The following is an 18,094-nucleotide window of genomic DNA, read 5'->3' as shown; positions in this document are numbered from 1 at the left end:
ATGATTTTATTGGTTTTGGGGTTTGTAGTCCCAAAGAGAGTATTTTTTTTATTAGTGGTCCCATTCCATATTTAGTAACGTGTCAAATATTGTGGGACGGACGAAAATGATAACTGTGTCAATTATTATGGGACGGAGGAAGCACTTTTCTAAATTGCAAGCAAGTTCCTAACTACAAGCATTGGAGATGCTATAAGAACTTTATAACCCTTGCACATTTTTTTTATAGAATACTTTTGACTATAATCTGTAAAAAAAGAAACTACTCCCCCTGTCCCTTAAATACAGACAAATATCTCAAAAAACACAGAAATTAAGGTGGATGGAAATAGTTGAGGAATATTTTACGGGAAAGATAAAAAGTAGAGAATGTTACATGAGAATAATAAAAAGTATAGAATATTGTATAGGAAAGATAAAAAGTAACTAATGTTTTTTTTTAAAATATGTGTATTTTCTATGAGAAAGATAAAATGTAAGTAATGGTAATTAATTTTTTTGAAATAAGATATTTGCTTGTAATTAAGGATTTAAGGGACGAAGGGACTCACGAAATGAAAACTAAATGAAAATCGGAACGTACCTTCTTACAGGTTCCTTAAGGTATAGAAATAAGTATAATTTTTTGGGACACCCAAAATGGAATATTTGCTTGTAATTAAGGGATGGAGGGTTTAAAAACTAAAGGAAAAAGAGAAAAAAAAAAAAAAAAAAATTAGCTGGAAACTTACACGCAAAGGGTCACTCGTCATTTACATCACATCCATTTCTCCTTCATAAGGGCTTTCCATTGACCCTTTATTTTTTACCGCTTTTAATATTTTTTTCCCTCTCTACTCTTTAGTCTTTACTTTCTCTCTCTACTCTCCACTTTCAACATCAATGGCGGCTTCTTCTTCTGCTAACGAAGTATGGCCACCTGGGTTCCGATTTCATCCTACTGATGAAGAATTAATCCTCTATTATCTCAAACGCAAAGTCTCTCGTCGTTCTTTGAAGCTTGATATTATCGCTGAAATTGATGTTTACAAGTTCGAACCTGAAGATTTACCTGGTATGTTTCTTTCTCAACAAAATTTCAATTTTGATGTTATGATCTTGTTTCTTTTGTTGATTGTTCAACTTGGGTTCTTGTGAAATTTGTTGTTTGTGGGTATTTCTTTGATCTTGTTTCTTTTATTGATCGTTCGATTTTGGGGTTTTTTGTGAAGTTTCTTGTTTGTGGGTAATTCTTTGATCTTGTTTCTTTTCTTGATTGTTCATTCTGAAAGGTTTGTTGAATTTCATTTAGGTTTTTTTTTTCATGATGAATCTTGATTTCATTTAGGGTTTTTGTAAATTTACGCGGTGTGATGATCTTGTTTCTTTTTCATGATTATTGACTTTTCAAATTTTTTTGATCGGTGTGATTTCATGGAAGATTTGTTGATTCTGGATGATTCTTTGTTGATTCTTGATTCGGGATGTTGACCTCTTATAATCTTGTTTTTTTCCCCAAAATTTGGTTGATTTAAGGAACTTGGCCATAAGTTAATTTGTCTGATTGTATGTGAATTATGTGTAGGGTTTCTCATCTTTAACGGAATTCATGCGATTTGGTGGGTATTTCTTTGATCTTGTTTGTGTTATGTTGATCTGATCTTGAATTTGTATGTGGGGGTGATGGATAATTGACCGAAATGTCTAATAGTCGATGTTATCTTGCATGTTGTTTACTAAAGAGCATAGTGATTTTGTTTTTATTTATTTATTTATTTATTTTTTTTTATAAATATATATATATATATATATATATTTTATTGTGGTGTAATTATGTGTAGGGTTTCTCATCTTTGATAGGTTTTAATTATTAGATCATCTCTTTAGCGGAATTTATGCGATTTGGTAACATTTTTTATGTAATGTTGATCAGATCTTGAATTTGTGTTCGTGTGTGCGCGGGGTGATGGTTTAATTGATCGAAGTTTGTAGTAACTGATGTTATCTTATATGTTGTTTACTAAAGATTGTAGATGGTTCGTAGGTTTAATTTTAATAATAACATGGCAACATCTGTCGCTGTGCAAAAAGTCATTTAGCAATAGTCCTGCTATTTCATGTAGTCATGAGAATAGATTAGTTTTCATCGATGTCATGGTTTGACTGAGTTTGATGATATCACTGTTTTTTGCGCACATCGTTAATAGACTATTGTTTAAGTCATGAATATCTTGTGCATTGAACAACCGGTTATTAATAAGACTTTTGTGTAATTTGGATGCAGGGCTATCTTTACTGAAGAATGGGGATCGGCAGTGGTTCTTTTTCAGCCCCAGGGATAGGAAGTACCCAAATGGATCAAGGTCAAACAGAGCTACTAAACAAGGCTATTGGAAAGCAACTGGAAAGGACCGTGCTATTACCTGTAATGCCAGGAATGTTGGTATCAAGAAAACTTTGGTTTTCTACCTGGGTCGTGCTCCTAGTGGCAAACGCACGGACTGGGTTATGCACGAGTATGTATTAGAGGAAGATGAGCTGAAGAGGTGCAAAAATGTTTTTAATTACTATGTGATTTATAAGGTCTTTAAGAAGAGTGGTGCAGGTCCTAAGAACGGTGAGCAGTATGGAGCCCCTTTTAAGGAGGAGGATTGGCCTGAAGATGATTACCCAAAAAGCACGTCCAGTTGCAACCAGCTCTATACTGCCCAGCAGATGGTCAGTATTCCTCCAATTGATATTTGTCAGAATGCCCAGGTAGATCATTCTGTGAATGACATTGATGAGTTTTTGAACGGTGTGCTTAATGAGCCTGCACCATTGCCACTAAATGATGACGACGACTTTGATCAAGCTCTGTCTCAGGTTGGTTGTGTTTTCCATCGTCAATGCTGACTTTAATTTTTTTTTTTTGTTAATATATATAGTCAGGCTTATAAAGTAGCAAGGGTCGTGAGAATTATCTATAACGTATTATCAACTAAATCTAATGGCAATTTGGTAAAATTTAAAGATAAAAAAAAAAAAAAACCCTAGCTTGTCCCCTTTACCAATCAGTCCCACATGTTGTCTCTCCCTCTCTCTTCGCTATCAACGTAAAGCACTAAAGTTGCCATGGAGCTTCAAAATGGCGCTAGAAATCCTTTTGACTTTACTCTCGCTCCTTGTGTCTATATATTCCTTCTGGTTTCTGTGTTTTTTGTTTATTAGGATTTAATTATAAATAAAAATGCTGAAAATCTGTATGGACCTGTGTGATTAGCATGTCAGGTACACCTGCAAAGATCATTCTCATTTGTTTTTATAATCACATACGATGTTATCAATTCTCATTTGGCATTAAACCTGAAAAGTTTATTGTATTTTTAACGAAAACCTAATGTACTTGTTACTGAATGTACCTTAGCTTCTCACCATAATTATAGCATAACTTTTGAATTCTGCTTTTTATTTATTTATTTATTATTTTTATAATTATTCTTTATTTTTTATGGAACTTTTATGCTGAAATTGCGTGTTATTTATGTTTCAGTTTATTGGTGAAGAAGATCATAGTTTGGTGACGAATCAATCGTTTGAGGAAGTTAGTACTTTTTTCCGGGATGATGATTTTATCGAGATGGATGATCTTTTCAGTCCAGGACCTGCCCAAGGCCTCAGTACATCGCTTTCACAACCAACTAACGCAGAAATCTCGGGGAATTCACACTTTAGAATGGAAGATGGGGAATTTACACTTCAGAATTCACAGCCTACTAATGGAGAAATCCAGGGGGATTCGCACTTCAGAATGGAAGATGGTTTGAGTGAATTTGATTTGTATTATGATGCTGATGCCATATTACATCAAGTGGCAGCTAGTGATCCGACAATGCCTTTTCAATACCATAGGTCACAGTCACAAGGAAGTGAATTAGTTAGTGAGACGTGGACTTATGAGCCGAATTTATGCGTCGTCAACTCCACAGTACCATCAACAGGTACATACTCACAGTTTCCATGCTAACACTTCGACCTAGCATGATGCATTATTTTAAGTAGATAGACCGGATTTATATACTTTTGACCAGTCAAACTCACCCTTATGAGTCACTCTATTCATTTAATCATTCAATTGGGTGGAAAATTGTTGATGTTTTCTGTATATTGAAATGGAGATGGCAGCTTGTCCTCAATCGGCTCACATAGACTAGTTTTTTTTGGAGGTTTTTGGGTATGTGTATGTGTTGTATATGGTGGTCTGTCAGATCCAAATTACTATCTTAGTTAGATTTTGGGGTTGTTTGGTAAAGAGAGTTTTGCCAAATATTAGCTTATTTGATCAAAATCAGCTTTATTCAAATTAATATCAACCTCTACTTATTTCCTTTGTTAACTCAAACCGTTATGTGTTTTACTCCATTTTTCCTTTTTATTTATTTATTTTAACATATCCTTTTACCAATCTTTTAAACTCTTAAATTTAGTTTGTATACCGTATCTTGGTTTTTTCGCTTTACACATTTTTTTCCGCCTACTTATATTCAATCAATTGTCTTGCTATGCTCGGTTCCTTGTGACGATTCCTGTTAGCCGTCCCCAAATCATTTTGGGACTTTGTTGTTGTTGATCAACATAGAGGGTTGACTGTTTTATAAAATATATTTTCTTTTGGTTGTTTGGTAAAGAGCTTATTTTATGAGCTTAGTTTTGGAGCTTTTTCAAATAGAAGATTTTACAATAAAAAGACTATTTTATCTTAAGTTGTTTATATTTACATCTCATTATCAATATTGTCAATTTATATGTCTTTACACACACACACAAAAGTCTTTATTTGTCATTTCAATATTTTAAGCAACAAAATAACTGCTATTTATTATCTAATTTTATCACACTTCTTTTCAAACATTTATTCTACCAGCTAGTCAAAGTTTCTAATATAAACAACTAGTTATAACTTATAATGAACTAAATACCAAACAAGGTCTTCCATGCTACTCCCTTTGTTTCTTTCATTTGTCGAGACGTAATTTTGACCATTAATATCTTTAATTGTTTATTAGTGAAAATTATAAGAAAATTAAATTATGAAAATAGACATTGCAACTAATCTAATGATATATTATATAATAGCATTTATTTATTTTATAATAGTAAAAAAAAATTAAGTCAAACATGGTATGTGAATAGTGCAAAATTCAAAGGGATGCATTTAAAAAAAAAACGGAGGGAGTAACACTTCAACTTGGCATGATGCATTATGTTTAGTAAATGTAGCTCCTCAGTTTTGTTTACAAGTTCAACATGTAACACAACATGTTTCTCTTAGCGGTGTTCATATTATATTGCTAATTTGTTAATTTTCATTTTCTAATCACTTTCTTTAAATGTGTGTCAAATGGACATGTTGCATTTATTAAAAAACAGAGGAAGTATTTTTTTATAGCCAAATTAACTCTTGTGATCACAACAATTCATTTATTTACTTTATATTTATATGTTCTTGAACATACTTCCTTTTGTTATTTTTTTGTTGTTCTCGCTTACTATTTTAGTTCATTCATTTTGCATTGTTCTATATTTTACTTATCCCTTTTACCATCTTATCTCCTGAACTCTACAATAATTATACCGTTCCTCACACTCTATTACTTGATTTAACTTTTTTTTTTCACAAACCCATCTTTTATCTTCTCTTTCTTATTTATCTTAATTATCTTATACCCACTTACATTGTTGACAGATTCTTAATATGCGTGCTTATAGTACTCTATATAGAACATAAAAGAACGGAAGGATTATAACTTTTCAATTTCTTAACCTTTTCCTTTAGTTTCATCATTCAAGTGGTGGAAAATTCAAAGTTTTTTTTTTAACTTTTTCTTCTTTCTTTTTTTTTTTTGTTTTGGTGTGGGTGTGTGTGTGTGCAATGGAGATGGTTGCTTGTAATTGATCGGTTCGGAAAGACTAATTTTGCTGATAATAGAGGTTTTTGGGTATGTCCATCAGGTGTTGTATATGATGGTATGTCTGAATCAAATCAAAAGCAAAATCAGGAGGCTGAAAGTTCTCAATCTTGGTCTTCTTTATGGTCATTTGTGGACTCCATACCTGCTGCCCCAGCATCAGCTGCTGATAGTGCCTTGTTGAACAAGGCGTTTCAGCGGATGTCTAGTTTCAGTAGGTTAAAAATGAGTTCTAAAATCATCATACCCGCAGTTTCAGGTAGTATCAATAGTAAATCTTCGAGTACAAGTGCAGGAAGCAGGTTGAAAGGATACTTCTTTTTTTCGTTTTTGGCTGCCTTATTTGCTATAGTATGTGTCTTTATTGGTTCAAATGCTAGTGCTTTTGGAAAATTACATTGCCGCATGAAATTGTAAAATTTATTTTCCCTTGGAGCCCTCATAATTGTATGTATTTGTGGGAACCGAAGGAGAATTGTGAGAGTATATATGTAATTTTTTTCAGCAATTGCTGGTGTTATTATACATGATTGATTATTAGTCAAATCTGAATATTAGATTAACCTGTTCGCTAAATTTTTTAGCTTTCTATCTGCTCAATATTGGGTTCAATGTATGCTATATTATCTGAGAGGAGACTTAATTCATACTACGGAGTCCAAACCTTGAAATTTTTATTTGAGAAGCAGGATTATACTATCACGACTTTAAGGAGACTTGGCAAGGATAGGGAATAGTGGAATACCTTATGGGTCTTTTGGTTCAACGTACGAGTATGGAGTGGAATGGAGTTAGATCCATACTAGGGTGGTATACTGGTATGGGAGTAAATAATAATAGAGGGTACTGAACACCTTAGGTACTGAACTTTGACAGGTAGCAAATAAGGTACTAAGGTACCCACCAGAGGTAAACTTTCTGATTGTAACCTATAACAACCTGTTAAAAGTGTTTTCTTAAAAAAAGAAAAATGAAAGAAAGAAACAGAAGGCATTAACTGATGACTTGCCTCAAAACAGAATCTCTACTTAAGGGTAAATCCTTCCACCACCGCTTTTCTCTTAGCCTCCGGCCCACCGACGATCGGTGTTTCCCCAATTCCATCGCTGGCGAGCACTGTCACTCTAGTTAAGTTGTGGTTTTGTTGGCAGCTTGGAGCTCATGGTTTCCCCTTCAATTATAGGCGGTTTTGATTAGTGTGATTTTTGTGTTTGTAGATGCAGAAATATTTCCTCTAACATCAGCTTACATATGACAATTGCTAGTCTGGTAACTGGAAGTAAATACCCTATTGTTGTTCTTAATTCAAAAGGTCCACCTTCTTTTTCAATTTTTGTAATTTTTATTTTGATAATTTTAAAGTTTCGATTAATAATTTTATTTAAAATTTGATTATTAAAAAGTCCTCGTATTATTATTATATAATTTTGTAGTGTACATTGCTCCTTAGTACCATAAAGAACCATCCTATTCATTTGTTTTTGTGGGGTTTTTATGTGTGAAGTTTAGTATAGTGGAGATTTTTAATTTTAGAATTCTGATTGTTTTGCATTTTCAATGATTAATTTCCTTAAGTTTTTAATTGTTTTTTATTCTTCTTTGGTAGTACATTCCCCCCCCCCCCCCCTCTGAAGAGGCTGCTTCAATGTAGAGAAATCTCTCAAGCTGTTTTAATGGAGGATAAGTGAACTAGTATTTAAGTACTAAGACTTTCATTTATTTTTCAGATTTCATGATCTCTAGTCCGTTTGCATTAGTGGGGGATTGTTGGAGTTAGTAATGCAACCGGAAAGGTTTAATCTCAGACTGCGTCGGGTTGGTTTGTTCGACCGAGCAGGTGAGAGTAACTCCTTGGTTGAAAACTCATTATTGTACAACTATCCACTACATGGTCCTGTACCTTGTACTACATGACCGTGTGTCATACATGGTCGTGTACCTTACTCTACACGGTTGTGTGGTTTTGCAGACGAACTTGTCTACACGGTCGTGTACCCTCTTCTACATGACCGTGTGTGTCAGATAATATTGTTTAGAGTGGCTATTAGTTGGGCCTAGTTGGGCACAACATAATGTGATAGGTTGTTTGAATTTATTGGTTTCCTTGTATTGGAACTTTATAAATACAAACAAGAGTCTTTTCAATAAAAATAACGTTTGAAAAAAACACATAAAACACAAACCTACCCTTTGAGATTTGAAAAGTTCTTGAGCAATTCCAACCTTCGAGTTCGGGTACACGAATTGCGGAGGTCGTTGTGTAAAACTTGGGGGGTGTGCGTTGCTGGGATACCTGTACCGATGGTGGCGTATTTTGCTTCTAAGTCAGTGGGTACCAAACCACGGCACAACTGAAGGAGGACAGGTCTTTGATTCGAGTATGGCGATCGAATTTGTTCCAGGGAAGTTCTTGATTTGTCTATTATTATTCATGGAATTAACAGGTATTTTTCCAACAAGATTGAGCGAGTGCTAACCTAATCCTTTGCTTTATCAGTTGATTAACATTGCATCATTCATAGTTCTCCAAGGGGTTGCAACGTATTCAATTATCACATAATTTAGGTACTACTGAAAATTACAAAGCGGCCTAGCAGAGTGACAGGATTAAGAAAAAACTTAGTACGATTGCTGGCACCCGAGCTTTGGAAGTTGTAATTACTAATATCACAGATTAGGGATGTTATGCAGTAAGAATTTTTGAAGCTTGCTGTTTTCGTTTGAAATGACATATGCTGTTTCTATCTTATGTCGCTTTATAGAAATGGAAGAATCAGAGAGGGCAGCAATAAGGGCTGCATCGAAAGAGGTTTCTCATGAAGTCAATACTCTGATGAATGCGGAGGCTATTGATTCACTCAGGCAAATGCAACACCTCATATTAGGAAGATTGCAAGACATCAAAGCAGTGCTTTCACATTTTAATGAATACTCAGAGAATCGCTATGCAGATGTCATGGCTGACTTTTCAAAAAACACTCTTTTGAAATCAATGAAGACCGACCTTGACTACATATTTCTGAAACTGAGAAGCATCAAGTCCAAGATATTTGCTACTTATCCTGATGCGTTTCCTAATGAATCCTTGGAAAGTGGTTGACACTAGACCAGACCTTGAGGTGCCTGTGTGTGAAGAGAATCAGCAAGGTCATGCTAGTCCAACAGTAACGCGTGATTCCCATCAAACACCAACTGTATAATACATCATTTGAACGTTAGTAATCTATTAAGGTTACGTTGTAGAACCTTGTTGAGTGAGCACTACTGTCAAATTTAAGTCAATCGTATGAAGTATATTTGACCACCTTATGACATTTTGACTTGAGATAGTGTAGAGCCGGCTTCCCCTGGACCTCTAGGGCACCAATTGATGTTCATAGACTCTTTTGTACTAGTCAAGGGCCATTTGGTTGGCCATCATGGTAAATGGAAAGGAAAGTCTTAACTCACATTTGAGTCTCTTGGTATTTGGTTTAACCGCATTTCATTCCTTTTACTAGTTTTACTCCAAGAATCTCTCTTTGTTTACAATTTGAAATTTCACTTTGTGGTTTCATCACCCCAACACGAACCACCATAGTGGCCCACCGCCACCACTAGCCTTTCCATTGCCAATTACATTCACCAACCATTTGCTTCACCACTAGTCGACTACCATCTCTTATATCACTGTTATTCCTACCCACACCCATCTGCAACTAATAGCAAAATTCAGTACCTGATATTTGTGTTTACTCGGTAGTATTGATTGAAAACCTTGTGTTTGTTTAATCGCGGAATGGATTCTACATCCATATCTAATGGTTGGTTACTTTTAGAATACCCTATCTTACTCATGTGTTAATTCTTTATCATAAATCAAACTCTTTCAAGATCCTATTTAAATGTACTGCGAAAAATAAATATGCAAACTAACAAAATTTACTATTGTCATTATAATTACGAGTAGAATAACACGGTTGAAAAAATAGTTGGAGTCATGAAAAAAATAAATAAATGAATAAATAAACAAAAAGTCAATAAAAATTGAATGTGAAAAAACTAGCAATTCCCTAGCCGGAGGAGGGGATTAGTGTTCGCCGGAAAACATGAATGCAAGTTGTGGGTAACTACAGTTGCTTGATACTCGAGTTTTTCTCTCTTTACAAAGCTAAATAGAGATGCTCCTTGGTGTGTCATTAATGATTTTGAACTTCAAAGCCTATTTACTAGTGTTCCACTGTTCCATAGTTTTGCCGGCAGTAGCGCAAAGTGTATTAAGATGACAATACACCAGAATTGGCAGAATATGGTAGAAAGATGATATGCACTAGTGGTCATACTGGACTTGAAATTGCTACTGGTTTAAACAATGTGGTCAAGCAACTTTCCTCATAATTCATAAACAATAAAATTCCTTTAGTCGTGCACTAACTTTTACAACTGTGTTTAGTTTTTCTCATATGGTTATCCACTATTCAGGACCAAGGTCTTCGACATTGTTAGGATCCTCGGGAGAAGCTTCCTTTGGGAAATATTCTTCGCCATTGAACATTTGTTCAAACATCTGCAAACCAGATATCAACCAAGTTAGCAAACTCGGGTTTCAACTTCTTTCAAATGGAAGCCCAAGGGAATTCCCATCTTGTGGCACAACATTGCAAAGGTCCAGAGAACAGTAATTTAAGCAGTGAACATATTACTGCAATCAAATAAAGGCGCCAAGCAAGGTTTAGTAGCAAGAAATAGTAGATGAATCTTCTATAGTCGATTTGCACAAGTATCACTGCTCAAACATGAGTTAACATACCTTTTTTGTAGTGTCAATGAGGTTATTATAACTTAAATTTCCATCAGGAGAGGGACTGCTGCTGATAGTAGACACTGATTCCTGCAATGAAACATGGAAGCAAAGTTAACAAAACTATAGGTTGCCTATCGAAGTTTTGCTCAAAAACCTTGTCTAAGTATCATGAAAGATAAAAGATGCAAAGCAACGGAAAACAAAAAGGATCAACTCCAGGCTTTTTTAATCTTAACATCCAAAGAGAATAGTAATAATTACCCATCAAATCTATACATAACTATCTTTTGCATATCCAAGTATCATTCACAAGATTACAGGAACTAATAATAAAAGAGCTACAATGGCCATCAAAACGTTGAAACTTGCAAGTTCCCTAACTACAAAAAATATCTCAAAAAGACTCAAAAAACTGCAATTCATATCGAATCCCCAAAGTGACTGTAGACAACAACCAAAAAAGGTATCCCCAAATCTCCAGCTTATAACCAGTCATCTATTTACTCCGGAAGCACGAGACATACTTAAAAGATATAAAGAGGGGCAGAAGAGCATTCTGGTAATCAATAATTTAAGAAAACATCATAGAAACATCCATCAATTATCAATCTCATACCTATCTCGCTTGCCCAAAAGCTTGATCTCATATCAGCCATGTGGGTTAAAAAAAGCATCCCACCACACAGCCTATCTTTTGCCCAAAAAAAAAAAAAAAAAAAAAAAATCCATTCTATCTCCAGCTTCCCAGCAATTATCAATCTCATGCCAAAGGAGGTTGAGTCCACCCTTTGTTCACTCCTCATTACCCAAATTATCTCCTCTATCCTTACCTCCCTCTCTATTATGGTGACCATTCCTCCGCTTAAAATAATAATAATAGAAAGGATTACCTTTGCAAGCCTCGGCAACAACTGTTCACCCCTATTTTCCACAGAAAAGGGTTTGGGGGCCAAGAAAACATCAATTGCTAGCTTATTACAGCTGCACCTTCTCTCCAAATGGCTATTGCTTTACATAAATACATTATGATTTATGAGACAGCTTCTCTAAAGCCTTTAACTAGTAAGATCAAGGCTGCATGTATGGGGTATGGGCCTCCCCTGACCATGTGTAAGTAGGGAATAACAAGCAGTAGTTACGTAGCTGGTGGGCAGTCTGCGTAACAATCCAAACAAATTTTTGCTGACTTTAGCAAAAGAAATTCATGTTTGATGGGATAAATGAAAATCAAGGAGGATCATCCAAATGACATGAGCAATGAAGAACCCATAAGTTGATAGAATATATAAACTATTCCCACAATGATGTGAATTCCGCATCAATCCAATAAGAAATGAGCAGGACCATAAGGACTGGATAGGGCATTGATCAAGAATGACATAGCACACAGGCACATTCATGAGGAATAGCCTTGAGCAAAAATAGATGCCATGAGCTTATGATTATCCAGTAATGGAATACCAATAAGTTTGGCCAGATTTGTCACTACTGAATATAGCTCAATTCAAAAGTTGCTACACAAATGAATGCACTTTCAGAAATTACGACTTGGTTGAGCCCAAAGAGATGGAAAATGGGTATTAAAATCACCAATTTATCTTATCTTTTCATTATCATTTTGGGTGGGGTGCAAGGGAAGCAATCAAACCTCTGTAATTTCCTGGACATATAAGGCAGTCCACACCAATGCTGGATTTTCCTCTTCTGTAACTGCACTCCGAGCTACTAAATTACCTTCAGGAATTTCAGGAGGCTTTAGCTCAGAGCTTCCAGATGTAGGTTGCTCAAATAAAGTATTAATTGCAGCATCTAAAATTTTCTTCCCTTGGCTGGCATCATCACACAAAGCGGAGAGGTGAAAAACAAACCTGTTGAACAGGAAGTATGCAACATGAGTCATTTGCAAATTCCTTCTTATTTCTTCCAAATGTACATTGCAATGAAGATAAGGAGGGAAAGATTTGCAGAATGAGTTTTAAATATCTAGTAAGAATATTAGTTAATTTGCAGAATCAGAGGTGCTATATATGTCGCTGTTCCAAAAAAAAAAAAAAAAAAAAAAAAAAAACAAGAAGAAACGCAAATTATAGCCAAGTTACAACTGGTCTATATCTTAAATAAACACATATATTTCTAAGCTTGTCTAGCTTCTCAAATTTCCAGTAGGAGTACCATTTCATTTGCAGAATGAGAGGATGCTATAATATATTCCAAGAAACAAGGGGAAAAAAGCAAATAATTGACTAGTTCAAGTAGGCATCCTTCACCAACAAAAAGAGAAAAAAGAAAAAAGAATCTGGTTTCCATTTGCTCAATAGTCACCAATCTCACTATTGGCTAGTGGAATCAAAATTTGACTTCGAATGTCTACCAAGGTGTAGCTGTTCCTTCAAACATTACCAATAAAAGAACACAAGCAATCTCAATAGTAAAGTTCTGGAGTCAGGCATAATGTAGATAGAAACAGACAAAGATTTGTTGGCTTCCAAACTTACATGCCCACGGGGCACACTGCTGAGTTGCTGCCTAGTTGGAGAACCCGGACTGATGTTGCCTGCTCAGCGGACAAAGCTAGAGAGAGAAAAACAAAAAAAAACAAACAAAACAATTAGCTTATAATCCCCCCTCAAACTATATACTACCTCCGTTTTTTTTTAGTTGACACCATTTGACTTTTACACTATTCATCAACTACACTTTGACTAGCTTTTGTGATTTATAGCTACGATAAAATATAGTCAAGTGGGATCTTGTTTGAATCATCTCAATGTATATTTTATTAATATCCACTTTTATAATTTTACAATGTTGAGAATTAGAGATATTAATCGTTAAAATAGTGCATTGGCAAGCGTGAAAAGAGAAAGGTGTCAACTAAATAAAAACGGAGGTAATATAAGAATAGAAAAAGGCATCAACAATCTTACATCTGGGTGGATATACTATCAAAAGGTTTGAAGCATCTGACTTCAATGATGTTCTAGTAATGCATATTCCCCTTGCCACCTTTTTTAGGTTTCTTGGGCTAGAATCTAGAGAACTTCCTTGTAGACAATCCGGCTTAGACAAAGTCAAAGCTTGAGGAACTACAAATTGTGGGTCAATAAGCAATTGCTGACTCAAGATATCTTGACCAGAAGCCAATCTAACACCTTTATAAAGACCACTACCCTGCAGCATCAACAATATGAAGTAAACTTCTCACATCATCTGGATATATCCCATGCGTTATGGAGCAACTAGTTGAACAACGATTAACAATCACATTTCACACCTTATCTGCAAGCAAAGCTGTTACTGGCATTCTCAGTACCTGTAATTTTTCAAAAAAAAAAAAAAAAAAAAGGGTTTACTAGAAGCCTATAATGATATAAGTCACCTTCAGAATTGCATCGAATTCACAATGTTAAACACAAGAAGAGAATATAAACATGGACAACGGACTCAATTTGGCTTCATGGTAATTCAACAGATTAGGACTCTAAATGAACTGCCAAACATCTAAGAAACCAATATAATATCTCAAAGCTGGTCAATGATTGAAAGGATTCTTGCATAATTTCAAGATATTAGTAGCAAAATTCATCAATCAAGCGATTTTAATTGTCAGCTTATCATAATTTCCCGTGACTCCTGAAGTTCCCTCTTAGAAAGGAAAGCCAGCTCCTGTATAGATGAAGTCTAAAAGTAATGCTCACACACAAGGCCATCAAAGAGAGGGGGGGGGGGTGTTCGGCAAGCAGTCTCACTCACACACCAGGCCATTAGAGAGAGGGGGGTGTTTGGCAAGCAGTCTCATTAACACAGTTGAAAAGAGGTTGTCTTGGCCTGAATTGACTATCGTTCACAGCAAAATATATTCAAAAAAAAAAAAACAAAAAAAAAAGATGGGAAAGGCAGTACTTTTGTTACAGTTCAAAAAGTCACAAGAGAATTCTATTGAATAGGAAGGTCCACTCCTATGCTAAAAGGGAACCAAACAAATACATGTAGATGGAAAGTAAAACAATGATCAAATCAAGATGAGACTTTCTAAGTAATTCTCTCAGGCACCTACATATATGCATCCTTTGACAGCAGCACGACGGCAGAAAGCTTGTGGCAACTCTCCTTGGCCATACATAGGATATAACATAGCACCTGGGGCATTTGGGAATCTTAAACGGGATTGGAAGATAGTTGACAGGTAGATAAACAAAACTTCAGTCTTAGTCAATTTCAAACAGAAAAAAGGAAGAAGGAAAAAGGAAAAATAAATAAATAATAAATATCAATAGTCATGTTAATTTAACAAATGCTCACCTTCCAATTGACGAGTGATACAGAGCCAAACGATTAATCCCATCCTTTGTCTTGAGCAGATCTTTGCAGACTTCTAAATTTTCTTGGTCGTAATCTGCAAATGCTATGGCGTACAAGATAATCCTAAAGAGATAAAAGTTAAAGGTCATTAAATACATTGTATAGGCAGACAAGCAAACAAATCCAACGTTGAATCAACTTCGACTAATAACACCTTCTTACATAACAATAATACAGAGCATGAGGTAACTAATACAAAAAAAATAAAAAAAATAAAAATTTAAATCAATAGTGTTGTACAGTTAGCTTAGAAACAAAAAGCAAGGAAACAAATGGATTACAACAAATCAACATTGCAATAAAGTGATAATGGTAAGGGGGCAGAGGAGATGAGAAGATGTATCAACTAGATTGATTATTTTGTGCTAAAAAATGGTATAATTATGAAACACATGAATCTAGAGGACAAATGGGACTTAATCTCCTCTCAACTAGTCATCTTCTTGGTGAAGCTTAGTAGAAGTTCATCATGTCTAATTAAGATTACTAGCCCTTGATGTTCGTATCTGGCCTTCCACTTCTTTCACGAGAGTTTCTAATCTGCGTTCTCTTGAATCTCAAAACTTGGGTCACAAATGTTCTCTGCTTAAAAGTGTCTCAACCATCAACGCCTAGTCCTCTCCGTTATAGCCTGAAGCCCTAAACCAAAGTAACTTTTGCCTTATTCAATCAAGTCTAACCTTACTTTATCCTCTATACAATGCACAAAAATGAAACACTTGGACACTTCAACGTAACTATTAGCTCTAATCTTCCCAGACGATTTCAGATCATCAAATTCAATTTAATAAGAAATCTAACGACATTCTATTTCTATGATTCCCTAGCTACAATCTACAGTTGTTCTATTATTACCTAGACAACACATTCTACAGTAATGATTAGCTCTAATATCCCCTGATGAGTTCAGGACATCAAATTCGATTCAACAAGAATTATAGCTACAAACCCACATCTATGATTCCCTAGACAACACTTTCTACTGTAATGATTAGCTCTAATTTTCCCATATGAGTTCGGAACATCAAAATCAATTTGACAATAGTTCAATCTACAACCAATTTCTATTATTATATAGACAACAACTTCCACTGTAATGATTAGCTCTAATCTTCCCATATAGGTTCGGAGCATCAAATTCAATTTACTTAGAATTCTAGCAATACTTCCACTGTAATGATTAGTTCTAATATTCCCAGTTCCAACATGAGTTATAACATCCAATTCGATTCAACACGAATTCTACGACCAGTCTAATGCAAAAGAAAATAAAGCAAAGATCATTTCCTATCTAAAATCACAATAATAAAAAGATAAAGGATTACCATTTAATCTTCTGATTCAAAGAATTCTTATTCAACCGAAACTTATTCAAGAAATCAATAAAAGGACTCTCCAAATCCTCCTAGGAAATAACATCTTCACTCTCCCCACCCAAATGCTTCTGAAAAAGCTTAAAAAACTCCATCAATGTCCGCTTCTCAATCAAACTCAAGCTCTTATCCTTAAAAATGGCGGCCCTCGAACCTGGAACACTCGAAAACCCCCTCTTCTCACCATCATAGATCAAACTAGCATCAACACCCTTGAATTCCAAATAATTATTGACCCCAGATTTCAACAACAAATCAATCGCAGAATCAGCACAGAACAAAACCCTAGGACCTGAAACATCGCAACAAAATCTACGAATACAATCACCCAATTCCGCCGGAAAAGGAGGGATCTCAACATCAGAGTACAGAGACTTTGAGGTGAGAGAAACGACGTCGTAATCTTCAGAAATGGGAGAAGAGAGAGAAGGTTGAGGTTGAGGAGAGAGAAGATGAGAGAAGAATTCGGGAGGAGAGAGAGAGGAGAAATGGGAGCCATAGAAGGGGTTGGGGTCGAGGTGGAGGACGGATTTTCCGGCGGTTGATGCGGCGGCGGCGATGATGGATTGAGGAAGTCCGGTGCCGATTATTGTTATGTGGAAGTTGGTTGGATCTACTGGTGGGAATTCCGGCGGTGGTTGTGGTGGTGGAGAAGGGTCTGACATGGTGGTTATTGGATGAGTGGAAGAAGTGTAGTTGTATGGGAAATTAAGAAGGAAGGGAAATAGATTTTGACAAGATTGACTTAATTTATTTTAATTATAAGGATTAATACTGTTTTTTTAATCCTAAATTTCACCAATTTATTTTCATTAATCCCAACTTTGTATTATTTATCAATAATCTTAACTTTAAGGTGGCCTATCATTCTTCAATCCCAAAAACCGGTGACCGGTTGAATGGTTTTTTTTTTTTTTTTTTTTTTTTAACAAAAGTGACACGTGTCACAAGTTAATTGGCTAATGAAAATTTAATTAAAAAAAAACAACAAAATAAAAAAAAGGATTAATACCGTTTTTTAATCCCAACTTTTACCAATTTAATTTCATTAATCCCAACTTTGGATTATTCTTCAATAATCCCAACTTTAAGGTGGTTTGTCATTCTTTAATCCCAAAAATCGGTTACCTGTTGAATGGGTTAAAAAAAAATTTACAAAAATTATTTGACACGTGTCACATGTTAATTGCTTTAAAAAATTAAAAAAATAAAACAAAAAAAAAACCAAATTAAAAAAAAACCACCCAGCCAATACACCAACCACCCTAAAAGATTCGGTAACCCGCCAGCCCAGCCACCTCCCTCGTCGGACCACCGGCCCTCCCCACCACTAGAGTCACCGCTCCAAGCCAAACCACCATCCCCCTTCACCGAAACTCCAAACCCCAAAAACCACCAACAACCTTCACCGAAACTCCCACGCCACCAACCAAACCCCAAAAACCACCAGCAACCTTCACCGTAACTCCCACACCACCAACCAAACCCCAAAAACCACCAGCCCCCTTCACCGAAACTCGCACGCCACCAACCAAACCCCAAAAACCACCAGCCCCACTCCCGAAAACCCCAAAATCCACTAGCCCCACTCGCGAAAATCCCTCAAAGACACCAGCCCCACTCGGAAATCCCAAAAAACCACATAAAAC

The 18,094-nt window shown here is 35.6% G+C and overlaps 2 protein-coding genes and 1 pseudogene across 2 annotated transcripts; 2 read left to right on the top strand and 1 right to left on the bottom strand.

The window, feature by feature from the left end:
- The first annotated feature begins 590 nt into the window (after positions 1-590).
- LOC110683068 (NAC domain-containing protein 17-like) lies at positions 591-6,503 on the top strand. Its single transcript, XM_021859415.1, has 4 exons — positions 591-1,054; positions 2,264-2,844; positions 3,512-3,959; positions 5,971-6,503. The coding sequence occupies exons 1-4, from the start codon at positions 883-885 to the stop codon at positions 6,342-6,344; spliced, it is 1,575 nt and encodes a 524-aa protein (XP_021715107.1). The 5' UTR covers positions 591-882; the 3' UTR covers positions 6,345-6,503.
- A 2,139-nt stretch (positions 6,504-8,642) lies between these two features.
- Positions 8,643-9,027, top strand: LOC110683069 (kxDL motif-containing protein 1-like). The gene has a single exon (XM_021859416.1). The coding sequence runs from the start codon at positions 8,653-8,655 to the stop codon at positions 9,025-9,027; it is 375 nt and encodes a 124-aa protein (XP_021715108.1). The 5' UTR covers positions 8,643-8,652.
- A 905-nt stretch (positions 9,028-9,932) lies between these two features.
- On the bottom strand, positions 9,933-17,374 carry LOC110683067 (annotated as a pseudogene).
- Positions 17,375-18,094: the final 720 nt, after the last annotated feature.

Source organism: Chenopodium quinoa, unplaced genomic scaffold (assembly GCF_001683475.1).
Source record: "Chenopodium quinoa cultivar QQ74 unplaced genomic scaffold, ASM168347v1, whole genome shotgun sequence".
Classification (NCBI taxonomy): domain Eukaryota; kingdom Viridiplantae; phylum Streptophyta; class Magnoliopsida; order Caryophyllales; family Amaranthaceae; genus Chenopodium; species Chenopodium quinoa.
Note: the sequence above shows the minus strand (reverse complement) of the source record. Positions and strands in the feature narration are given on the sequence as shown.